At 39.4% G+C, this 27,291-nt stretch overlaps 1 protein-coding gene across 1 annotated transcript; it reads right to left on the bottom strand.

Annotated features, from left to right (window-relative positions):
- Nucleotides 1-88: 88 nt before the first annotated feature.
- Nucleotides 89-27,248, bottom strand: LOC122552190 (A-kinase anchor protein 8-like). The gene is made up of 13 exons (XM_043694786.1): nucleotides 27,142-27,248; nucleotides 23,324-23,371; nucleotides 20,069-20,273; nucleotides 17,289-17,769; nucleotides 13,836-13,947; nucleotides 12,922-12,980; nucleotides 11,250-11,292; nucleotides 5,661-5,727; nucleotides 5,428-5,569; nucleotides 5,134-5,239; nucleotides 3,359-3,489; nucleotides 2,502-2,597; nucleotides 89-1,527 (listed from the first exon to the last, which is right to left on the bottom strand). The coding sequence occupies exons 1-13, from the start codon at nucleotides 27,158-27,160 to the stop codon at nucleotides 1,111-1,113; spliced, it is 1,926 nt and encodes a 641-aa protein (XP_043550721.1). The 5' UTR covers nucleotides 27,161-27,248; the 3' UTR covers nucleotides 89-1,110.
- Between the last annotated feature and the right edge of the window lie 43 nt (nucleotides 27,249-27,291).

Genomic DNA, 27,291 nt, shown 5'->3' with positions numbered 1-27,291 from the left:
TAGTCATACAAAGGTAGTACTCATTGTTCCTGTAGCTATACAGGTAGAACAGCACCAGAAGTGTAGTACTAAGAACCACAACACAGGATTACATTGGAAGTTTTAATTAACACCACTACAAACTGATTTACAGTTGTGTATAAAATTGAAAACAATGAAGTAGAGTCAAAGTACATTGCATTTAAATAGCCTAAATAAAGGTTGCTGCTGCATAGAAAAGCAGGGTGGAATAAACCCAGTACAGGAAAAATAAATGAAAACAACTTCCTGCAGCTCATACAAAAGCTAAACCACACTGCATTCCCACTGAGCCAAGCCATACTTGTTTTCAATTGTTACTCAATACTGAAGTGTACTTTATCACATGCCAACTGATCTGCATTTGGTTTGAAAACAGTGGAGGTGCAAATGCTAAAAAAAAAATTAATTAGGCTGCCAGTTGTATGTTAAATGTAATGTGAAACCTTGAGGCAGCCCACACCCTGCAGGAATGCAGTATTATTGCCCTGAAGCATTTCTAGATTTTCACAATAGCTGCTTCACTAAATATTGCTGGACTTGCATTTGCAGTTACAAAAATCAACTTTTAAAACAAGCAACATGCTCAAAAGCACCATTCACCAATTTCATGCAAGAGAGCGCTAAATTATTACAACAAAATATTCTAAGTCACCCAAATCCTGCTACATATTTACACCTCATCTGTACACAAACCAAATGAGAGATTTTTAAACCCAGTGTCTTAGTTTTACAACTGGAACAAATCTGGATTGTGTAGCTTTGAATAAAGATTGCCAGACCTTGAGTTAAGGTCACAAACTTCAATTACTGCAAACAAACTTCATGCCAGTCCTTAGTTAGTAGGGATCAATTGAACACCACATTAATCACATTACAGGAACCAAGTTTATTTAAAAAAAAATTCACATCAGATGTAGAAGTAAATTTGACTTGGCTTTAGCCATATTGGATGAAACTGCAATACAGCAAGTGAACACAAATCTACTGGCAAGTTAAAAACAATTAAATTTTTAAACTAGTATAAACCTCAATAGCTGGTATGGGATAGAATTATACATCTGCATATCTGCAGAAAATTGTACTACAAGTTTACTCCAACTGTTCTTCATCTCCCTTCAGCATCTCATCTTCCTCTTCTGCTGTCAATTCTGGATCCTTGTCTTCAGCTGTCTCCCCAATGAACACCTCAGTTCCTGCCTCACCCTCAGCCTCCTCTCTTTCTTCCACTGCTGCCTCTGCCTCTTCCCCAGCCTCTTCCTCCCCTCCAGCCTCTTCTTCTGCCTCCCCCTCCCCAGTTTCTTCTTCTGTTGCTTCCCCTGCATTTTCTTCAGATGGATCGATCATTTCTTGCTTTAGTTCAGTGACAATGTTGTCTCCTGTATCTTCAGTATCTCCTTTGTTCTCAACATCCACAGAGCTATCCTTTGTACCATCACCACCCTCAGCAGCTGCATCAGCAACATCCTCCTCATCTTTATCTGGATCATCAGTGAATGGGTTCTCACCCTGCAAAAAGACATACATGCAGTAAAACTTTAATACAGTTCCTACAACAAAATGACTCATCTCCTCAGTGTCAGGATTGATATGTAAAGTCCTCCATTCAGACCAATAAAATCTGAACCATCATTTGAAAAGCAATCCAATTTATTTTCCATAGAAAAATGAGTTTGTCTTGCAAGATGCTAGCAATACCTAGATGCTACCCTCAAATCATCCTACTTTCCCCACCATGAAAAATTCATTCACTCGAAGGCCTTTCCGACTCAAAAATTGTTTTAAGAACAAGCACTGAAAAGTTACAACAAACGTGGTGTCAGCGTGTTAATATTCCATCAAAATTTTACTGATGTGAAAATTGTTTTGCTAATACTAAAAAATCCCATTTCATTATAAATTGATTTTTTGTTTAAGCCAGCAACCTTGAAATAAACATTTATATAATGTTTGTTTATCATGCAATTATTATAGTTTAATTTACTATAATGGACAATATACTTAAAATGGAATCAATTGTTGTGTGGCAGTTTGCAGTATTTGAGGAGAAAATGACTTAATGTCTGTCTAGTCAGTTGAGTGCAAGTGAGAACGCTCTCTGCTGGTAAGTTTTATTTATGCAAAGTTGCATTATATTAAAGTGAATTGCACTTAATAAATCAAGTACAACAGTGATGTGTACTACCCTGTATGATGCTTCTATTACTATGTGATCAAAATCGGCACACTCCCATTCCCACAGATGCTGGATACTAAGATGTCACCAGCTAAACTTAAAATACGATAAAATGAATTCTGATGATTTGGACACTAGTTAGCTATAATGGAAAAATGAGGATTATTCCGAAGGCAGAACTTACAAGATAACATTCTGTTGACTATATTGCTATGTCTGTTTCAAACCCAGAATTAACCAACCAATACCAAGATTTTTATGCAACAGGTTGCTGTACAGAATTAAAACTCTTGAAGACAGCAGTTACCTTCTTGTACTTCTCTAGCATTGCTGCTATGTTACGATTATTCAAGACACTCCTAGCAACGACAAGGCTGCCCTTCTTGGCTTTCTCCAGCATTGCCTGGTAGGAAAGAGATGTAAAAGGATAATCAATGAAGCTCATGATTCCTTGCTTTTTGGATAAAATCTTGCATTTCAAAATATCTCAGGACTCAAGAAAGCTTAGCTAATCAGACAAGTATGGTGGATACCTCAACTTTTTTTAATATATACATACACACTTTAGACAAAATAACTATTTATTTCACAGGCCATTTGAAGTATACGACTTTTTTCTACTACATCCCATTCTGCTACTATTCAGCATCTATGAGTTAGCAGTGAAGCTTGAGCATTTGAGATCAGTTTAGAGATCAATGACCACATGCCACTCTGTTTGAACTTGAGATCAATATCAGTCAAAAACCACCTACATTTTATTTTCGAACACTTGCTCCAAATTTAAACACTTATTAATGTTGAGGGTTTCTGGTTCCACAACCCTCAGGATGAAAACATTCCCCTGCCCTTTCTACCTTTAAACTGTGCCTCCCACTCAATGCTCCCTCCGCCAAGAATGCTGCTTCTGGTCTACCATTTCAGAAACCTATAGAGGTCAAAGTTATTGGACAGACTTCCTAAGTTTACAAAAATTAAACTGGGAAAAATTCTAATAAAAATTATCCCTAAGTCCTAAAAACAGAGATCCAATGTAATCCTGGCTAGGGGAAAGAGACTTGCTGTCACCAACAAGAGTACAAAAAACAGCTCCAAGAGAATGTTAGCCTCCTCAATCTCCTGTCTGCAATTCAAAATCTGCTTCACTTATTACACAGCACTTACTCTGCGGTTCCAGCCGTGATCTGGTGATTTCAAATGTCGCATAAGGACAGCATTCTGAATGGGGATAAACAGATCACAGGCAACACAGTGTGCTGCCTCCACTTTCTTCATGAAATGTTCCAAACCAACATCTACAGAACAATTACAAAGGATTAGATACAGCAACTGATAGTAAAAAAAATTGAAATGGGGAGGGGACAGAGTTCCTCAAAAAAGGCAACAATGACAGTTTTGAGATTATGCATTCTATTTACAATCAATAAAACTTATTTGCATGTGAATTCTAACTGATGTCATTTATCAGGTTGTCTGGTGACCACCTCCTTCTTCCCTCCCCATCCCCAAACCTTGGCACACTGCTCCAGTGCTTATGCTCAGCAGCATGCACTTAAATCATTCAGGAAATAAATTAATACTGTTAAATAAAATAGTAACATTGAGGGGGAGACAATTGGTGAATATTTAAGCAGTTGTTTAACACAGCTGAATGTCAAAACAATAAAGCTCAAATTACTGATACCAGCATGTCAAACATATCTGGGTATGGAAAATCAATTTGTGAGAAAACAGGTGATCCAAATACTCTCAGCAAAGCTTACAGATTAAATTTAGTGTACTTGTTGGCAAACAGAAAATCTGATAAAAATGCCAGACTTCTAGAATTGTGGAAACACTTAACATAGGATGAAGTAGCGAGTGGTTGATGTAATCGATTAAGCCTGCTGCTCTGTCTGTCTGGGCCAAATAGTTTTTCTTCCCCTGAAAAAAAATTCCTACAGGTCTGTTTGCTTGCTTTTGGAAAGACCTTCAGTCTTTAGGTCTTTTCATTTTTCAACTTGTACACATTTTAATACACAAGTCAGTGTTCCTAATCTTAACCATCTAAAATGCTATTGGTTGTGCCCACTTCTGCAACTGTAGCTCCAGTTTGCAGAACTAGAACATAGATTTTAAAAGCACCACAGCATGGTGTTGAAAATTTCCAACTGCAATACAAGATAAAAATTGATTTATCTTCAGCTTCAAACTGTCTTTTCAACCCAATCTTAAACCACATTCAAGACCTATTTAACATACCCCTGATACACTAAGACAATTAAATTAGAACTGTATTCATACTGGTTCAAACCTTGTTCCCATGCAGTCTCCGTTCAGAGCTGGAGTAACAAATAGTTTCAGATCTGCTGTCCACTGTTTCTCCACCAAATGATTCAACATTTTATCTAGGGTACAATCCCAAGCAGAGTGCCTTGCGTAACTACCTCGAGGCCAAAAAGATCCAGGTTAAAAGTTCCATTTGCCTCAGGCATGTCCTATAACTTGTCTGAAAACCTATGATTCCAAACAGTAGATACGTAGTTCTGCCTGCCATTCCTCACTAAGCCTCAGGTTTTGACCACATTTCAGTGTACAAATTGCAAAGTGGAGGCCAAGCACCCCTCCAGTGGAACTGGTTAATATGGAATACAACAGAACGAGATTCAAAGTTCAACAGAAGATACTGAACCAATTTTTAAGATTACTTTCTATAGGTACAGAATTAACCTGGTTTCTCATTCTAAATCTTGTGCCTTTTCCATGGCAGTAACAGTAACATTTTATAGCTGTTCTGTGAAAGAAGATCCAAAGGCAAAGAAATAAAGTTTTCAGTAACACTTGTCATATGAAAATGCAAGGCCCTGAGCTTGGAAAGCTAAACATTGATTAAGCCATCTTATTTGCAATGTCAAATCTGCAAATTACAGACTGGATGCTTTCCACTAAGTCCAACATACCTTGCAGTAAGTCTTGCTGCTGCATCAGCTGCTTTCTCAAGATAGTTTTATCTCCAATTTGCTCCCGGCGCTTCTGAGTTTTCTGAATCTTGTTTAGGATATACTCCTGGAAGAGATTCAAACATTAAACAGTTTGTATGAACAATGGATTATATTAACAACCTGTATTCTTACACACAGCTACCTTAAGACTATTGCCTGTGATATGCAATGAATTGCAGGCTGAAAAAATACAATTAAAAGAAAGATTTTGAACTAACAGCAATAAAAAAAAGGAACAGAATGGATACATACATGCAAGAAGTCCGCAGTCTGCTTGTCAAGTCTGGTCGCAATGAACTTGAAAGTTTCCTTGTGGAACTTGCTATCCACATGGGAAGAAATATCCTCATCTTCAAAGGTTCGGAACTTACAAACTGAGCAGGCATACATTATCCTGTAACACAAGATAATAGTCTTTAAAAATGAGCTGCGGAATACAAACAGCAGAATAGAAGAAATCTAGCAACAATGCTGTTAATGCATACCTTTCTGCAAGACGGTCACGATTCTTCTTTGGTTTATTTGCCTTTTTCTTTTCTTGCATTGTTGGAACTAATTAAAACAAAATCACTATTTTAGTATATTAGGTAGTAGCTATCTAGCTCCTTAGTGTTTACAGTTTAAAAAGGTAAATTCTCAATAATACTCAGTCAGATATATGCAGCATGGAAACAGACCCTTTTGTCTAACACACCCATGCCAAATCAGATATCCCAACCCTATCTAGTCCTATTTGCCAGAAGTTGGCCCATATTCCTCCAAACCCTTCGATTCATATACCCATCCAGATGCCTTTTAGGATGTTGCAATTGTACCAGCCTCCACCACTTCCTCTGGCACCTCATTCCATACACACACTACTCTCTGAAAATGTTGCCCCTTAGGTCCCTTTTAAAAGGTTTCCCCTCTCACCCTAAACCTATGCCCTCTAGTTCTGGTCTCCCCCACCCCAGGGAAAAGACTTTGTCTATTTATCCTATCATGATTTTATAAACCCCTATAAGTCTCCAACACTACAAGGAAAACAACCCCAGCCTCTCCCTGTAGATCAAATCCTCCCACCTTGGCAACATCCTTGTAAAACTTTTCTGAACCCTTTCAAGTTTCACAACATCTTTCCTATAGGAGGGAGACCAGAACTGTACGCAATATTCCAAAAGTGGCCTAACCAATATCCTGTACAGCCGCAACATGACCTCCCAACTCCTATGCTCAATGCTCTGTCCAATAAAGGAAAGCATACCAAACACCTTCATTATCCTATATACTCCACTTCCAAGGTCTTTATTCAGCAACATTCCCCAGGATCTTACAAGTATATAAGTCCTGCTAAGATTTACCTTTCCAAAATGTAGCACCACTCCTCAGCCTATTGGCCCATCTAAACAAGATACCATTGGGGAGTAGTAGACAACAAAGAAGGTTACCTCCAATTTTGGTGTCATCTGCAAACTTACTAACTGTACCTCAATGTTTACATCAAAATCATTTGTGTAAATGACAAAATACAGTGGACCCAGCATTGATCTTTGTGGCACATATAGGCTTCCCGACTAAAACGCTTCCTGACCCTCCACCCTATCTTTTACTTTGGAGCCAGTTCTGTATCCAAGTGGCTAATTCTCCCTGTATTGCACATGATCTAACCGTGCTAAGCACTCTACTGTGGGGAACTTATGCCAAACACTTTACTGAAGTCCATATACATCACATCCACTGCTCTGCCCTCAATCTTCTGTTACTTCAAAAAACTCAGTCAAGTTAGTGAATCATGATTTCCCATACACACAGCCATGTTGACTATCCCTAAATCAGTCCTTGCCTTTCCAAAAGCATGTAAATCCTGTCCCTCAATATTGCCTCCATCAAGATCAGGCTCACCAGTCTATAGTTTCTTGGGTTGTCCTTACCACCTTTCTTAAATCATGGCATCACTTTAGCCAACCTCCAGTCTTCCAGCACCTCACCTCTGACTATCGATGATGCAAATCTCAGCAAGGGGCCCAGCAATCACTTCCCTAACTTCCCAGAGTTCTAGGGTACACCTGATCAGGTCCTGGGGATTTATCAATTTTGCATTTCAAGACATCCAGCACCATCTCTAATATGGATATTTTTCAAGATGTCATCATCTATTTCCCCACATTCTACATCTTCCATGTCCTTCTCGACAGCAAACACTGGTGCAAACTACTTGCTCAGTATCTCCCCCATCTCCTGCAGTTCTACACATAGGCTGCCTTGCTGATCTTTGAGAGGCCCTCTTGTCTCCTTCGTTACCCTTTTGTTCTTAATGTATTTGTAAACACCCTTTTAGATTCTCCTTAACCCTGTTTGCCAAAGCTATAATGTCCCCTTTTTGCCCTCCTGATTCCTCTCGCAGTGTAAAGGCAGTAGGAGTATACTTAAGCTTTCACTCGATCTCTGCTATCTATACTTACTTTTTCTTAACAAAACATCAATTTCTCTATTTATCCGCATTCCCTACACCTACCAGCCTTGCTTTTCACCTCAACAGGAATATACTGTCTCTGGACTCTTGTTCTCATTTTTGAAGGCTTCTCATTTTCCAACTGTCCCCAAATCAACTTGAAAGTTTTTGTCTAATACCATCAAAATTGGCCTTCGTCCTATTTAGAACTTTTAGATCCGGTCTATCCTTTTCTATCTCTATTTTAAAATTTAATTATGGTTGCTGGTCCCAAAGTGCTCCCCCACTGCCCTACTTTATTTCCCAAGAGTCGGTCAAGTTTTTCAGCTTCTCCAGTAGGTACATCCACATACTGAAACCAAACTTTGTACACTAAAAATTCCTCTCCACCTAAACCCTTAACACTATGGCAGTCCCAGTCCATGTCTGGCAAGTTCAAATCCCCTACCAGAATGACCCTATTATTCTTCCTGATAACAGATCTCCTTACAAAATTTGTTTCTCAATTTCTAGCTGACAATTAGATAGTCTGACAATCCCAATAGGGTGATCATCCCTTTCCTATTTCTCAGTTCCACCCAAATAACTTCCCTGGACATTCCCAGGAATATCCTCAAGTACAGCCATAATGCTATCCGGAATCAAAAACACTACTCCCCCTTCTCTCAATCCTTTTCTCTCCTTCCTGTAGTATCTATTTCCTGGAAACTTAAGCTGCCAGTCCTGTCCATCTGAGCCATGTCTCTAATTGCTATGATCCCAGTTCCATGTTCCTAACCATGCTGAGTTCATATGCCTTCCCTGTTAAGCCTCTTGCATTAAAATAAATGGAGTTTAATTTATCAGACCTACTGCGTTCTCTGCTTTGTTCCTGACTGTTTAACACACTACTTTTCCCAAGTGTACCAGTCTCAGATTGATCTCTTTCCTTACTATTTCCCTGGGTCCAACCCTGGCAACATCCTTCTAAGTCTTTTCTGAATCCTTTCAAATCTCACATCTTTCCAAAAGGAAGGAGACCAGAATTGCACGCAATATTCCAGCAGTGTCCTAACCAATGTCCTGTACAGCCACAACATGACCTCCCAACCCCTATACTCAATACTCTGACCGATAAAGGAAAGCATACCAAATACCTTCTTCACTATCCTATCTCCCTGCAACTCCACTTTCAAGGAGCTATGAACCTGCACTCCAAGGTCTCTTTGTTCAGCAACACTCCCTAGGACCTTACCATTAAGTATATAAGTCCTGCTAAGATTTGCTTTCCCAAAATGCAGCTCCTTGCATTTATCTGAATTAAACTCCATCTGCCACTTCTCAGCCCATCTGGTCCAGATCCTGTTGTAATCTGGAGGTAACCCTCTTAGTTATCCACTACACCTCCAATTTTGATGTCATCTGCAAACTTACTAAATGTACCTGTTATGCTTGCATTCAAATCATTTAAGTAAGTGACAATAAGTAGAGGACCCAGCACCGATCCTTGTGGCACTCCACTGGTCACAGGCCTCCAGTCTGAAAAACAAGCCTCCACCACCACCCAGTCTTCTACCTTTGAGCCAGTTCTGTATCCAAATGGCTAGTTCTCCCTGTATTCCATGAGATCTAACCTTGCTAATCAGCCTCCCATGGGGAACCTTGTCAAACACCTTACTGAAGTCCATATAGATCACATCTACCGCTCTGCCCTCATCAATCCTCTTTGTTACTTCCTCAAAAAACTCAATCAAGTTTGAGAGACATGATTTCTCACACACAAAGCCATGTTGACTATCCCGAATCAGTCTTTGTCTTTCCAAATACACGTACATCCTGTTCCTCAGGATTCCCTCCAACATGCCCACCACCGATGTCCGGCTCACTGGTCTACAGTTCCCTGGCTTGTCCTTATTACCCTTCTTAAACAGTGGCACGTTAGCCAATCTCCAGTCTTCCAGCACCTCACCTGTGACAATCGATGATACAAATATCTCAACAAGAGGCCCAGCAATCACTTCTCTAGCTTACCACAGAGTTCTAGGGTACACCTGATCAGATCCTGGGGATTTATCCACCTTTACCAGTTTCAAGACATCCAGCACTTCCTCCTCTGTAATATGGATATTTTGCAAGATGTCAGCATCTATTTCCCTACAGTCTATGTCTTCCATATTCTTTTCCACAGTAAATACTGATACAAAATACTTATTTACTATCGCCCCCATTTTCTGTGGCTCCACAAAGGCCGCCTTACTGATCTTTGAGGGGCCCTATCCTCTCCCTAGTTACCCTTTTGTCCTTAAATGTATTTGTAAAAACTCTTTGGATTCTCCTTAATTCTATTTGCCAAAGCCATTTCATGTCGCCTTTTTGCCCTTCTGATTTCCCTCTTAAGTATACTCCAAAGATTCACTATCTATCCTGTCTATACCTGACATATGCTTCCTTCTTTTTCTTAACCAAACCCTCAATTTCTTTAGTCATCCAGCATTCCCTATACCTACCAATCTTTCATTTCACACTAACAAGAATATACTTTCTCTGGATTCTCGTTATCTCATTTCTGAAGGCTTCCCATTTTCCAGCTGCTCCTTTACCTGCGAACATCTGCCCCAATCAGCTTTAAAATGTTCTTGCCTAATACAGTCAAAATTGGCCTTTCTCCAGTTTAGAACGTCAACTTTTAGATCTGGTCTATCCTTTGCATCATTAATTTTACACTGGCCCTAAAGTGCTCCCCCACTACCAGCTCAGTCACCTGCCCTGCCTTATTTCCCAAGAATAGGTCAAGTTTTGCACCTTCTCTAGTAGCTACATCCACATACTGAATCAGAAAATTTTGTACGCACAAATTCCTCTCCATCAATTGCCACTCCAAGCAATCCATGCGATCTGATAGGAAGTGTCTTGGTCGTGAATCCTATAGAGACACAGTCAGTAACTCTCAACTCCCATATCAGATAGGAAAAGCACACTCTACTAAAGCAGTCTTTATTCCTTCACAATCTACAGACCCAGAAAACAGCATTGTCTTAATGCTCTAAAGAAAACAATGCTCCAGGCTAGCTTAATGCTCAATTCAGCCAAAAATCAACAACCATTATTCCTTATATAAAAAAAAGTACCATCCTTTTAAAAACTACACAGTACTTTGTTCAAAAAGGCATTGGCAACAGGAAGATCCAAGCTCAGTTGAAGTACAGTTTAATAGCTAGAGTTTAACACGGATTAAAACAAATTCTAGACAAAGTGTATAACCTCTACTGATAAAATAGCTCATTGCTTAAAGTGGAATCAGCTATTAACAATTTGCTTGCACTTCAGTCTCTTTCCCCACTCTACCTACATAAGGTCCACACTTTAAAACAGGGACAACCTACTTGTATCACATTTCAACTGAGTTAGTGTGTTAAACTATCCAGGGTTACAAAATTAGACAGTTAGCAGCTAATTAGCATTTACAGAATGTCAATTTAACCTTTTAGCAAATTCACTTTGCCAAGAAAGCCAAAAATGTGAATCAATCAAACCAACATAACCTTGCAGAGAAAGTGACAAGACAGATCAACAGAAAAAACCACGAGAAACTTAATGAACTCCCTTCCTCCGCTGAGTACATGGATTCATGCAGAGAATTACACTAACTAAAATGTGATCTTACAGCGTTTTGGTTTCTTGTCCTCACCCTCTTTGCCTTCACCAGTCTGGGAAAATAAAAACACATGCATTAAGGCAACATTATAAACATGCTCCAAGAAATATTTTTGCATGTTACATTCAGTTGCAATAAGTTAGAAGTCCCATGTTGTGATGCATTGGACAATCCAACTTAGTAACAGTATTGATTGCTACAGTGACAGTGACTGAAAATAGAACTTTCAGCAAGTCTTTCCAACAAAACATACTTGAAGTAACAATTAGTTTTACAGGCAGATAATAGCAGAAAATCTAATCCAAACTCCGAGAAAAAAAAAAAGAGTGACTCGTAAGAATATTTATTTCACATGGAAATATACTTTAGGGGATAAAAATGAGAGTTTGGACACTGCGTTTGGAGAATAGCTGTTTGCTTTTACACGTCCAAACTGATACTGTGTTGCCTTTACTTATTGGCAACACAAGGTCATCTAACTTTTGGGAGATGCCGGATTTGACACTTGAGACATTGACACCAGGTATGTGTTGCAAAACATGCTTTTCCTTGGCAGCTTGTCACAGAACTGAGATGTGAGCAGTTTCACCCAGAGCTCTTAAAAAGTCAACAAGACAGGTCAGTATCTCGTTCTAGTCCCACTCCTCAAAAAGCACCACACATTAGCTTTTTTTGTTTGTGTAAAGGTGACCTTTTAAGACCAACAAACTGAGAATATCACCTTACTCCACCCACACATTTTTGGCTCCTGATCCACAAACTATGTTCCTCTGCAAAACTATTTTCCAAATCCTATTTATGAATCATTGTGCACTCATTTGGATTTAATGGGGATGCAGTTTACATTTGCATGTTAATTAATAATCCTTTCACCATTTAATATAGCATATACATTTGTTATAAATGTTTTTCTTCTAGTTTAGAAATCTGGTACAAGTTCCTTTTTTTCTGGTAAAAGGAAGCAAATTAAATCAATAAATTGGGCTTTCATTTCTTTAAGACGACTTGTGGAAGAGCTGGATTGATTTCTAGCATTAATGGTATATGAATGTTTAACTCTACTCATCCATATTTATATTAAAATTGGCCTAGTTTCTCAGTAACTTCAAGTCTCCCGAACATGTCTCCAGAGGCTGGGACTGGCTTAAAGTGGGGGGGGAAAAAATAAAAAAGGATTTCTCCACTTCAGTCTTAGTTTTACATATGAAACCTGCCAACTGTTTCCTGCAGGATTCACAGAAAAAGTCAATCTGGACTGCGGAGACTTGACTGATAATAGAGTTGCACTGTTTCCCAGAGAACACGATGAAGGGTCAAAATCCACATCAGACGTTGACAGTCAGTAAGACTATAACTGAAAATCTCAACCAAAAAAGGCCAGGTTACATCATGCAGAATTTTAATAGTTGATTACTTGCCAAGAATTTATCAAATTTCATGTGTACATTGTCGCTTACAATATAAATTACCCACTTCTCTCTTCCCCTCATTAGGATAACAAAATAGAATCAATCCCATACAATTAAACAGCCGCAGAAGTTAAGCTCCTTCATACTAAACCAAATAAACCAGTAACATTCATGCAGAACACAAAAGGTTCTTCAGTCAGTCTCTCAAATGATTGAGCTCTGGCTTTATTAGCAAATACTCAATGGTCAGCAGTCAGCAAACAACTACTTACACCACCATCCCCAGCAGCATCTCCAGCAGCATCTCCAGATTCACCACCATCATCTTCTCCTGAAATTAAGAGTCATTTTAAGAATGCTACCACTCAGATAAAATTATTGCACTATGCACTTCATGGAGCAGTCATTTGAACAAGTGTAGGTACAAAACAGTTAACAATATATAAGTTACATAGTGACTATTCTCTTTCAACATTTTGTAGAGTGCAGTTTCAGTGTGTCACAGAATAACTATATTTCGGATGTTGTGTTGAAGACATTTCAACAGATAGTCCAGTAACAAAGTGGTTAGAACCTGGAATGGAATGCAACCTGAAAGATGTTGTGGAGCAGATTTAATCTGATTCAATCGACTTATCTGAAAAGGATGAACTTGCAAGGGAGAGGAAGAGCAGCACTACACAACGCACATACACAGCCAATATAGACATGATGAGCAGAGTAACTTCCTTCTGCAGCATAACAGTTCTTAGACACTATGAAACCCATTCTGGATAGATCATGGGACAGCACAGGATTGCTCAAGTCAATCCCATTTTCACTCTGTATTGAGATGCATGCCAAGCACAGGGTACTACTTAGAAGTCAAGAGGAAAATTGGCCTTAGCTCCCATTCTGGTAGTTTGTAATCCAATTGTTGACTTGAACCTGACCTTAATTCTGGAGTAAAACTTTACTGGATATCTGAACAAAACTTAGTAGCTAAATGTCAAGTTTCAGCATGCACCTGTATCAGTATAGATTATCAATATCTTGCTGAAGAAAATGTAGTTCTTATAGAGGATTATTCAAGATTAAAATTTAAAATGCAGGAGACAGATAGTCTCATGAAAAAGAGAGGGAACATCACTTGTACTTTAACATGGCAAAAAGACAGGTTGCAGGAATGAAAGAATTTGATGCATACCTGGATCAGATCCATTAGGATCTTCGGATTTTGCTTGTTTGTTCTCTGGTTCATCGGTACTGGCTGTGGAAAGCTTTCTCTTCCTGCCAAAGCCTGCAGTCACTTTCTTCATCTGTTAATGATCAAAGAGAGATCAATTCACATTCTTTATACACAAAGAGCATTTAAAATATTTTTATACATGGTGTTGAATCAATCTCGGCGTGCTTGCATGATATGCATAAGTGATCTTCAAATATTCCAATTATTAACACTCTGGACTTAAACGAGTTATTTGTGGAGTCCAGAACAATTTTTGTTTACCATTTAATGATTTAGGATATACCCTAACTTGACACTCCGGACAACACACAGAACGTTCCACAGCTAGCTAGGTTTGACCTGATTATTTGTTGCCCCAATGTTTTAAAAAAGACAAAGAACACTTCCTGATCAACTGAATGCTGGACAACAGTTGGACTGTACAATACTGACCCAATTTCACATTTCAAAATTATTTCAAAATTAAAACCTAACTTTTCTGCAAGACATGCTATGATTTTCTGTGACTGGTACTAACCAAACAACTTGGGAATCAAGTTGAGAGAACAGAAAATGATGCAATACACTTCACGCACACACAAAGCATTCTAGAACTCATGATGAGGAGAGTGCCATTCTCCTCATCATGAGAGTGTCAAAGATGGCACACTTCTTTTCAAGGAGATCACATAACTACTTTTGCCACCAGATCAGATACACAATCATCTGTGACCAAATGCAACACACAAGCAATGTCATTATTCTAGTATGTGGTAACCACTGGTAGTCTGAAGTGTCAGTAATAATGCCCAACCTCTGCTCAAGTCGGCTGACGACCATGGAAGGGAGAAAGGAGAAAACAGTAAGCAAAATCCTGGAGAGCATAAATTGTTGCTTTACTATTAAAAAGGCATTAGCTTTCTTTTAAAAGAGGACACTTTCATTTTTCAGAAATGTTTAAGTAACATTGAAGCCAAAGGGTCCCAGCTGAATCCACTTACTATATTGAACAAACTGAATTGTTCAGTATTAAATATTGATTTAGCAAATCAAACAGCTTGTCAATTCTACATCACAATATCCTTTCCCTTGGCACTTAATATATGATTTCACTTAGCAAACTTACTGCTAAAAACAGACACAAAGTCAAGCTTATCATTGTGCACTCATCTGGATTGAGACTCATTCTAAAAAGGAAACAACAATCTACACAGCATGCCAAGAGGATGCTGACTTGGACAACAGTTGACATGGAGATACAGCATGACCAGTTAACCACTAATCTACTTTGATTAGTCAGGACATTGCCAGGGAGATGCAGCACAGATTGGCTGGCTCCAAAGTCCTTTCTTCAGTGAAAACCAGAAGAAAGCCTGAAGAATACAAGATGAAAAATACTTAAAGACTCCAGATCTCTCTTTAGCAACGTTTCCTGATAAGTTAATACCCTTCATGAATATAGTTTGAATCACACTCAGCAGAAAGAACATTCCCTTATTTCACTTAATGCACAAATCCTGTAAACAAAAAGTAAAGCAACGTAATGTACTGAATTGCATTTGTTTTACGTCAACTCATATGGACTAATTGCAGACCTAGAAACAAACATAAGCCAAACTTGCAAAGCAGGATTGGTCCACAGAAAGACAAGTGATATATCAAAGATTATGGAATTGCCTCAGCATCAGTCACATTTCCTGAAGATTTTGATCAGAAAAGAAGTGGGGAAGAATCGCAAAACAAACAGTAGAATGCTTAAAAAGGTATTAGTTTTTTTTTAAAAACCAAAGGACTTTCATTTTTCAGAATGTTAAAGTAACATTGAAACAAAGGGTCCTAGCTGAATCCACATACTAGAGTAAACAAACTGACAAAAGGTAAAAACAGAATTTAAGAATTAAAAAGGGAACATACTGGGAAAGTTATGAAATTCAGGCCCGGACTTCATTTCAATTCAGGAGAATCCAGGCTCAGAATAGCTCCAAAAAATAAATTTATTGATATTTTCCAAAGGTTTGGAAAATATCAAGAGCAAAACACTGTAGGTGCTTCAAATCTGATAAAACAAAAAAAAAAAATGGGAATACTGAGCAGATTTTACAGCATCTGTGGAAAGGGGAACAGACTTAACATTTCCAGTCAAAGAAAATATCAACCATAATATCCCCATTTTTAAATCTACAGTTGGGAAAATGTTTGAAAGTATTAATATGGACAACATTAAAGAAAAGCAGGTTTGCCTGCTTTTCAGTGTACAGTTGACAACTAATGCAAGCATCCACAGGCTAATTTTTAAAAATTGGAATACATAACAATGAGCAAATTCAAAAAGGTAATTTGGGCACTATCAAAAGGTTGGTAAAAATCACATCTGGAACACAGACTCAATTTCCTTACTAAAAAACTCATTGCATTCTGATTGGTTTGTGGGGTGAACTCCAAAAGAAAAAACCCAGGGTAGTCATTTTAAGTCAAAGTATCTTTTAAACATCACAAAAGTTAAGATTTTATACAGGATCACTGCAGTGGAGACAGATTATAGAAATATGTTGAATATTTACACTGCAAGAATCAATTTTGGATTTGCATCATTTTGTTTCAAAACTGCAAGATCCCTTGAATTTTCCAAGTTAAACTGCATCTACTGTAAATAAATTCCCAAATCGTACTGTACACTAAGGCAGATAATGCATCCCACTGTTTAATGTGTAAAGTTACATTTAACAGTGCAGTACTATCCCTAGTTTAAACATTTAATGTTAGATTTGCAAGCACTTGCCAATTCCAGGCTGGAAATAAAGTGAAATTCAAAAACATGAAGCACATTTTGCATCAGCTACAGGAGACTAATATCACACTAACATACAAATTTAATACAGCATTAAACAGCATAGAATTTATAAAGCTAAGTGAGACTCAATACTCATTTTAACACTAAAACCTTAATGTTCATGCTGCAATCTATGAAGAAACCACAAACATGTTCAATAAATCATACATTCAGTTTAACAACATCTGCGTGCAAATACCCTACAGTGAAGTAGGAATGATTTATGACTGATTTAAATAGAAGGATGGATGTGGAAATTGGTACTGCTCACCAAAGATGGTTCTCAAGACTTAACTAACCAAATGCAATTCTCATAACCTGACTTTAAAAAGGCATGATACAGCTCGGGTTATAGATATGCTAGAGGATTCTTCTGTTTAAGCACTTTCAGTTCTGCACTAGTTGAAACACTGCACACGAAAAATGGATTTTTCTTTGGACAAGGCAGTGGAAGTTCACATTGGTCCACTTCAAAAAAAAATTAAAAGTTGTGCCCTTAAACTAAAAAAAAAGTCCCTCAATGAACAAATGAAATTTTCAGAGTCCCTCATTTTACCTATTAATTACTGGATAAAATAAAAAGTATTTAAAAAGGTACTTACGCCTCTGGTTCGAGTCCTGTCTCTCCTTCGCTGTCTGGCACCTCCTAACGGTCTTCCCGATCCCTGAACTCTGAACAGGTCCATGGGGATAATGTTTGGGGAGAAGAGCGAAGGGAGGTTCCTGGTGGAGGAGGCGGTGGCGGCGTTGGGGCCCCTGCCTCCCATCGACAGCTCATTCCAGCGTGCAGACATTCGCCCGGAACTTGCAGGTGACATGAAGGGGTCGTTCCGATTGGGTCTGTTATATGGAGGCCGGTCTCTAGACCAGTTCTGGCCCCACTGGTTAGCAGGGCCATATGGGTCACGTGCTCTGTTCTGGAACTGATCTCTGCGGGTCCCGTAGGAGCTGTCGTAGTGGTCATAGCGACCTCCATAGGAATCGTTATAATCAGGCCCATATTCACTGTAACCGTAGCCAGATCTGTACAGATCACGGTCATTCAGTGAAGACCCGGAGTCGTAGGACTCGTAAGGTGTAAACCTGAAAGAGTCGCACAGCAAGCAAGGAATCTGGTCAGTAGCTGGAAAGTACCATGGTATAAGTCTGCCAAGAAGTGATAGCAGACTTAAAAACTAAACAACATAGCTGTAGCTAATGACATTTTAGCTAATTACAGAACCTATGTGGTTTGCAGTAATTAAATAAGTATTGGCTGAAATGGTCAGCCTCTATCAAAACACTAGTATTGCATTTACTAAACTGCTAATTAAAATAGCAGAAAAATGGGTCACTGAAAAATGTAACTGATAATCGCACAGCATGGGTTAACAAATACAATATACTTAAGTAATGGTCCATGTTCCATAGCTTTGGCTGTGCAATTACTCTTCTTGGAGCACACTGCCACTCAAAACATGTTGCAATATGGTAAACAGCAGAATGGAAAAATCCACCAATATTTGGATTTTAGCCATTTTAAAGTTGTATGCCATGTTAACTTTTACTTGTGGATGGGAAGGGTTGGGTGGGGGGAGGAGTTAAAGACTATGAACTCAATGGCAACCTTAAAATGACAAAACAATTGTTTGGCTTATAGGCTCTTATGCTTATATCATTTACCTGACATCACTGGACACGATACCTTTGAGAACCAGATCTCATCCTTACAGCCAGCAGGAACGATGGGGATTTTTCCACCATGCTACACCGTCTATGCCACCAAGCACATTTTATTGTAGATACCCTGCTAAAGCAAGCCCTATCTACATTGCCAATCTAGAGAGTGCATTCAAATCCAGCTTTAATGGAATATCAGAGTGTAATTAATTTTACTAATTGAAACGTAGCATCTTACTCTGAACAACTTACTGACGAGAAAATGGTGTTTACAGAGTACTAAACAAGCTTGGTTTTGAATAACCTATCTGTATGTGTAAAAGAAACTACAAACACACCAGCATATATCAGCACATACAATACATGGCAAAAAAGAGACTCAAGTGGTGTGCACAGTACAGCAGCTGCCAAGTTTGCAAGCAGTTAGGATCAAGTCTTCCTGTCCACCACGCTGTCAAAGATTCAAAACTCCCATCCTTAATGGGATGGTTAAATCACCAACTTAAAGAGGAGCTAGACACATCATAGCATCTTGGGAACAAATCACCTCACAACCTAGCATTAACCACTACAGATGATGAAGTTAAATTCAAGGTTTTGGAAAAGCTCACTTCCATGAAAACTGATGGGCGACAATTCTGCAAAACAATACTTAAGGAGAATTTTCAAACTATTGAAATAATCATCAGTCCACCTTAGCACATTTAATACAATTACTTTTTTGACCATTCAGCTAAGTGATTGGATGAGTGTATGCATGACCATTGCCCTTAGCCATGTTGCAAATAGGTTACATTAAGACCAAAATTATTGTAGCAATCTCTTCCTCTTCCCTACTGCAGGGAGGTCAGTTTAATCCATCAAACTAATGCTGCCAATACTAGATTATAACAGAGCTATTTCATATATGGATTGACATGACAATGTCAAGTTTCACAACAAAATTCTGTATTTAAATATCAATTTACCCAGCTTCTTGACAACAGGACTTTTCTAAACTTTAATTTCTCCCACAAACTTCAAAACACCAAGCTTCGCTAATTGTTACTTGTCCTTCACTTAAGCTGTATCCCACATCACATGCATTTCAAAAAAAGCAATGAAGTTGAACAAACGTTTGGAGCTACACAATTAGTATGGAAGGATAGCAACATTGGTACTAAATTGACTAGGTTCACAATTCAGAGATTAGTTATTTTGCAAATCAAAGTAGGTTGACCGATTCAGGTACTGGATTGCTAATTTTCTAAAATAGACATGCACTTGGTTAAAGCTGCCATTTTTAAACCAAAGTACCAAACATCAGAATAATTTTAGCCGCAAGCTTTGATTCCCCCAATTCAAAACCTGCCAACGTAACACGATCATGAAGGTGTCAATCAGAAAGCAGCCGATTTAGACATCACCATCCCTTTCCAGGAAGTTTCTCTGAAACTTACATTCACGAACTCAATTAGCAAATAACCCACACTTAGGAAACAAGTAATACTATTGAAAGATAATTGGTACGGTAGAAACTGAAAAAGCAAACAGTGAATTTGAAGCATGTAAAGCAAATACTCTTGTTGAAGACTGTATTTTGAATGTTAAGATTTATGCAATGACAATTGAAACTCATCACTAAACACACAGATACACAGAGGAAAGGTGTTGTCTTTGTGCAACGCCTTGAAAGAATTGAACTGCTGCTCTTCCTGTTTAGCACTGAATTTTCAGCAAATACCTGTTGTCCTGGTAAGAGTCTTGCACCTGGTTCTCCGTCTCGAGTTGAGAAAGCATGTCCAAACGCTTGTTAATTTTGGCAATGATGGTGTCCGTCGCTGTATTTTTAGGGACCTCCCAAGACTTATTGCCGGAATTGTAGCCATAATTTGTTGCAGAACTGGGTATAGTATCCTGGGTGTAACTGTAATCATAGCCATCATATTCTGAAAGGAACAGAAAGATTTAGAACATGTAGAAACCTTAAACTTTATTAAATGTGCATATCCCAAAGTCAAACGTTGGTAGGATATTTTGCAACATATAGCCATTTTCTAGGAAATGAGCTGCATTTAACAATTTCATACTTATTGGATAGGCATAAGTATCACAACAACATCCCAATTTGACCCTTCTGATTCATATACCCACCCAGATGCCTTTTTAATTGCATCAGCCTCCATCACTTTCTCCAGCAGCTCATTCTATACACACACCACCCTCTTCATGAAAAAGGTTACTGCTCGTGTCCTTCTTTAAGGCTCCCCCTTCTCACCTTAAAACCTATGTTCTCTAGTTTTGGACTCCCCTTACCCTATGGAAAAAGGCCTGATCTCAAAAGATGTCTTTTAGAACAGGCAATAAATTATTTGATTCCTTTAAATCAAAAATCATAGAAAACAGTCACTAAAGTTGCAAGGATCTAAGTCTCCTTGTAACAAAACAAAACAGAACGAAGCCCCAGTGGTATTACAAAGAATGGTCTTAGTACAGATTGGCTAATGTCATCTCATTTCAACTTGTTTTGAAGTTTTGGAAACTTGTGAAGGTGGCAACTTCAATTTATTTATTGCTGTCTGAAAAGTTCATTGATATAACAAATTTTTTTTCTTGGAAGATAAGGGTTCATGACAAGGCCATTTACCCATCCTTAATTATTAAGTCATGTTCTTTAACACTACAGTTCATCTGACAAAGGTACACCCATGACACTTTTTGGTAGGGAATTCCTGGATTTGATATGGAGGCAGTAAAGGAGCTGTAATATAAATCTAAGTCAGGACGGCACAGCACTACACAACCCAGTAAGTTTCCGATCAATTGTAAACACGAGGATGGTGTTACCAAATACTGCAAGATGCTTTAGAGGCATAAGACAAAGTATTCAAGAGGTTGATCAAGAGCGATGTCAAAAAGATTGATTTTAAGAGTGCAATTTAGAGATCATTAAACAAAAGACAGTCTTGCCAGGAAGTGGGGGGGGAAGAAAGAGAGGGAGGAGAAGGAGAGCGAGCGCGAGAGAGAGAGAGAGATTCTGGGATTGGGAGACAAGGAAAGACCTCGTAATAGCATTCACTTCTTCAGAATAAAATGCAGTCTCAAAAGACTAGACACTTGCTCCAGTGAGGATTGCAGAGGTTGGAAGGGAAAATAATCAATTAAAAACCCATAAGACTGCATAACATTGCACCCACAAAGGACTCCATAGCAGACTTCCACTGGAAACAACAAATTCAAGTTTACTTCCAAGCTTTAATCCAGAGTCTGTCAAAGCACACTGCCTACCATACATCAGGAGCATTTCAGAACTGACAGCCAGACTACTGCGACGACTAGGACTTAGCACACAAACCAACAGCCACTCAGACAACTCACCAGAACGAAGGACCCGATACCCAGCATGAGCAAAACTAATGTAGTGTACAAAATCCCATGCAAGGACTGCACAAAACACTATATAGGACAAACAGGAAGACAGCTAACGATCCGCATCCACGAACACCAACTAGCCACGAAACAACACGACCAGCTATCCCTAGTAGCCACACACGCAGACGACAAGCAACATGAATTCGACTGGGACAACATTACCATTATAGGGCAAGCCAAACAAAGAACAGCCAGGGAATTCCTAGAAGCATGGCACTCATCCACAAACTCCATCAACAAACACATCGACCTGGACCCAATATACCAGCCACTACAGCGGACAGCTAAAACTGACAACCGGAAGTGGCAGGGACAGGCCACTATAAATGCCAGAGGAAACACCACAGAAGCGCTTCACAGGAGGCTCCCAAGCACTGAGGATGTCACCTAGACAGGGGACGAAACGTTTGCAACAAAAATTTCCAGCTCGGCGAACAGAACCACAACAACGAGCACCCGAGCTACAAATCTTCATCCAAACTTTGAACACTGCCTGAACCCAATTCTCATCAAATGTCTAAACTGGCTTGGGATATCAAATGGCCTTCACCTGCTCCTAATTCACATTCACATGAGCTTCATATAAAGGCTATGCCTCAATTAATTGAATCCAAAAGGCTTTCTTATGTACCTGGATTGCCATGCTGTGTGCAAGAGCAGATACTGAAATTATGATAGACACTGGGCATAATCATTGGTTGTGATGGCCTCATAGAATATATTATGGAATATATAGTAACAGGGGCGGCACGGTGGCACAGTGGTTAGCACTGCTGCCTCACAGCGCCAGGGACCCGAGTTCAATTCCCACCTCAGGCGACTTTCTCCCCGTTTGCACATTCTCCCCGTGTCTGCGTGGGTTTCCTCCGGGTGCTCCGGTTTCCTCCCACAGTCCAAAGATGTGCAGGTCAGGTGAATTGGCCATGCTAAATTGCCCATAGTGTTAGGTAAGGGGTAAATGTAGGGGTATGGGTGGGTTGCGCTTCGGCGGGTCGGTGTGGACTTGTTGGGCCGAAGGGCCTGTTTCCACACTGTAAGTAATCTAATATAATCTAATCTAAAAGGACAAGTACCTGAAAGGGTGCATTCACCCTTCACTCTTGACAGAGGCATATCAGTGAAAACTGTGCAACATAGATTTACATAAGCATTTTGTTCAACCCTAAATTTATCAACTGGAAAATGTATAAACACAGCAAAGATGTAGTGGCCTCACTTGTCAAATCACAGACACCCAAAGGCATCACAGGTATGATCAAGAACAGCCTCTCACTCCAAATTGCTCAGCAGACAATAACCTTGTTAAATGTATGAGATTCACAACAGTAACCCTATCAGAACAGTGCTACATTTTCACTATTTTGTTATAAAGTGACTTGCAAAGATGCACAAATACATGGGGTCAAATTAGCAAACTAATTGCATCAATGCATCCACGTCATTGTCCTACCCAACCAAAAGCACCTAGCATTTAAATGCACTTTTTGCATTACTAAAAAGGGTTAATCTCTTCATAAAATATTTAAAAAGGAGGGTACAGGCAACCAAGAACCCAGGAAAACCTTACCTTGAGAATTAGTGGCTCCGGTGTTCCAAGAATCACCAGTTCCATACCCTGCAATGAACACAACCAGGAGTATTTAAATAAAACTCAATATTTCTCACTAATTAAGAATCACAAAATTCATCTATTGTCTTTGCAAACAGAAGTCACCACCCCAGGCATAGCAACAGCATAGAAAAGGTATCTCTTCAAAGTGATCAAAACAGAAACATTTCTGAAAAGATTCATCCAAACTGGGTCCACTTGCCCAGTAAATAGATGTGTTAATACTGGTTAACTACACCCAAAACAGTTCGAATTGAAATGAAAATTCTGAAAAGAGATGAATAATTCAATAGGAGCTGTGAACTTCACAATGGTCTCTGCTGCAAAGCAGAAAACTTGGATTCTGTGAAAGGACAGTTGAACAGCACCAGAAATGCACCTTAACATGCTGTAATCGTTATGTAAGCTCTCAGAGGAAGTTAAAAATCACAATACCAGGTTATAGTCCAACAGGTTTATTTGGAAGTAAAGCTTTCAGAGAGCTGCTCCGTCATCAGATAGCTAGTGGGGCAGGATCATAAATTCTGTGTCTGATAACCTGTTGTGATACTTAAACTTTATCCACCCCAGTCCAACACCTCCACATCATCTCAAAAGGAAGAACAAGACTAAGACAGGCTTGCTGGGATTCAAAGTTACAGGAACTAGCAGAAGACAATCTTGTAGGTACCAGGGAAACAGTCCTATGTTTAAAAAGTTGTCAAGAATATTAAAACAAAAATCACAGAACCAATTTCATTGGCTTATATTGACTAAGGACAAATATTCTGCTGGTCAGAATAGGCTTGGCAGGACAAATGGATTATCACAAACATTAATTGAGATATCCAATCTTATGCCATGAGAAAATGGGTTCAAATCCCACCACAGCAGAAGGAATATTAATTATAATAAATTACAATCGTTGTTCCCAAGATATTCTACAAGCATGAAGAGGAATATGATACCCAGGGTTCAGGAGGTATGAAGAGGAAAATGCACACATGCTGGAGAACATTGCATTGAACAAGTACTACTTCTCTCTCTTCATTTGAAGCAAAGTGGCCTTTGGGTTAAAGCTCTATCAGTTGCATCCTTCTAAGAGAGCAGCCATATGGTATAGTAGGACTGTCATACCTTTAACTCTACCCACCCGTTCCACCCATGCTAAATCTTCAGAAAAGTGCTCCGATTAATTTGACTTCCCTATTTCCCCAGTGGCACACTAAGAGTTTTTCCCTTTAAATAGTTATCCAATCCACTTGAATATGTAATTAAATCAAACTTTTCCAGCTTCTCAGACATGTCACAATCTGCTATCTTAAATGTCCTCATCTCCTGACTAACACATCAGTGACAGCTCAATTTGCACAATCTGACATGGCACTCAAGTCAGATTGAAAGTTCAAGCCCACTCCAAGGATTGAAAGCAAAAATTAAGACTGCCACTCAAACAAAATGCAGGTAGATTTGCACTGTCAGAGGTTCCATCTTTCAACGTGACATCGAACCAAGGTCGCATCCAACCTCTCTTGAATGTACAAGATCCCGAGAGAGTGTTCTGATCAATATCTATCCCTCAATTGACTCAACTATATTTTAGTTATGTTATCATCATGTTTGTGGGAGCTTGGTGTGCAAGTTGGATGCCATTTTACAGTGAGTGCATTTTTAAAACAGTTCACTGCAAAGCACTATGGGGCACCCCAATCATAAAATACAAGTACTTCCACTGGAAATGTGATCTTCTTGCTTTTCTACAAAACCACACAACAATCTGAGCACCTCAAATTTGAACTCCCTTTCAAACTTTTCTACTTTTAAGAACAAACCAAACTTCTCCAAACAGGTTTCATAAAATCAAAAATACTACAGACACTGGAAATCTGGTACAAGCAGCTAAAGATAGTCAGCAGGTCTGACATGTGCAGGGAAAACAGTTAACATTTTAAAAATTCCACACGCTTGGTCATTTTTCTCAACCTTTGATTACAATTTGATTTATAAAGTTTATCACTAGATCTTGGATCCAACTTGTACTTCTAATGTGGTATGCACTTTTCATGCAGACACAAGAACTGCAACAATTATACTTTCACTTCCTCCCTTCTCACTATCCAAGGCTCCACTCCTTCCAAATGAAGCAACTGATGTATACTTCTTTCAATTTATTACGCATTGTTTGCTGTTCAGTGTGTTCACTTCAACACAGACCAAATTCTGACTGGGTGACCAGCCTTCTTTCACGTCATTTTAATATACTACCTTTTCTTGCTCCTAACAGTCACCTGCCAGCCTCCAAGTGAAACTTGATAAACAGCGTTACAAATCACAACACCAGATAATTTGGAAACACAACCTTTCCAAGCACTGCTCCTCTTTCAGGTGGTTGTGCAGCAGAACCATAAGACACAATTTATTGCGAAAGATTAATGTCATGCAAGTAACAACAATGGAGGTTTGTGAAATAAGTCATTTTACTTGCATAACATTAATCTTTTGCTATAAATTGCATCTTACGGTCCTACTACACAACAGAAGCAGCAGCGTTCCGAAGCTTGTACTTTCAAATAAACCTGTTGGACTATAACCTGGCATTGTGTTATTTGTAACTTTGTCCACCACATCATAGAAAAACAGCAGCTTTTATCTTAGCACTCTGCAGACGGGAGCACTTTATACGGAGTTTGGCAACTTCTGTTCACAACCACCGTCTCCAACGTGTACCGACGTTCCTCTTCACTGCTGGGTTATCTCAACTGCATTTCAATGTACAGGCCATCTCATCTGTACGCAAACCTCCAGTCTTTATTGCGCCCACTGCCACTCTTTTGCTTCCGGAAACCTTGCGTCAGTTAACCCCCTACTGTCTTTCACTAGATCACAGCATTCCCCTTCTTAATCAAAAAGCAAAAACTGTAGTCCCAAAGGAGGTCTCATTCTTTCGGTGAAAGATGTTGCCGGACCCAAAGTTTCTCCTAAGGCAATCTGTCGTCATGATTGTCGTCCATTGCCCTGTCCCCGAAATCCTTCGTGCGTGCGTATCAGAGCTGAGCACACAGAAAACGTGCACGCCCACCGGGAGCGTGCACGTCGGCCTGGAGCGCGCACCTGGAATAATCCATGCCGAGAAACGGCCGCCATTTTATTGCAATTCGATAACATGAAAAGGCGGCGTGTGGATGGCGGTGGAGGGAGGTTTATTTTAAACAGTCGCTAACCGGAGTAACGGAAAGCGGCCGTGACCTTTCGTGTTTTTTTTTGAAGTTGAAGAAAACACACGCGGACCTATGCATTTTAAAAATACAAGAGGCTTTAAAAACGCACATGCGAGTACGTGATCGTGGCTGTTTTTAACTTCAAAAATCGAATAAGCCACGCCTTTCCCAAAAGGATTTTTTTTAAATCTTCGCGTTGAGTTTAATAAAAATAAGTTTTTTTTTGGGGGGGGGGGGGGGGGGAGGGTGCAAAGGCAAAAAAACGACAAACCCGACGCGCTAGGTCAACCAAACTATGGTGCAGCCTGATTGACAGGCTCTAGCACCAATCTCGGAGCAGCGTTCAATGGTAAGTGAGGCCTTCCACCAATCAGGAACTCCATAGGGCGGGACAAATCGCCCCCTCCCAACCCATCATGTTAGGTCGGCTTCCCGTTTAACATATCGTGCCTCGAGACGGAAATTTAAAAAAAACCTTTTCATTTCTTCCCCCTCCCGAATAAAATGTTCCCAACCCTCGCCAAGTCACGCAAATTACCGAAACTCAAGAGGTTAGACGGAACTGTTCTCTGCACTTACCGGAGTACCAAGAATCCATTTTGACTTCGTTGAATTATATAAAAAAAACCTCCACCCCGCTCTTGCAGAATTTTCTAGCTCCGGAAGGACCACCTACCGGCGCTGATTGGTCTATGCTGAGGGTGGACCCAGCCTTCTCTCCTTCTCTGA

Source organism: Chiloscyllium plagiosum, chromosome 8 (genome assembly GCF_004010195.1).
Source record: "Chiloscyllium plagiosum isolate BGI_BamShark_2017 chromosome 8, ASM401019v2, whole genome shotgun sequence".
NCBI lineage: Eukaryota > Metazoa > Chordata > Chondrichthyes > Orectolobiformes > Hemiscylliidae > Chiloscyllium > Chiloscyllium plagiosum.
The sequence above is the reverse complement of the archived record's forward strand: the minus strand, read 5'-3'. Positions and strand labels throughout refer to the sequence as shown.

Coding starts and splice junctions, on each gene's coding strand:
- LOC122552190 (XM_043694786.1), bottom strand. Junction 17,770..20,068: donor GACTCTTACCAGGACAACAG/GTATTTGCTGAA, acceptor CGACTCTTTCAG/GTTTACACCTTACGAGTCCT. Junction 5,570..5,660: donor CGTGACCGTCTTGCAGAAAG/GTATGCATTAAC, acceptor CTTGTGTTACAG/GATAATGTATGCCTGCTCAG.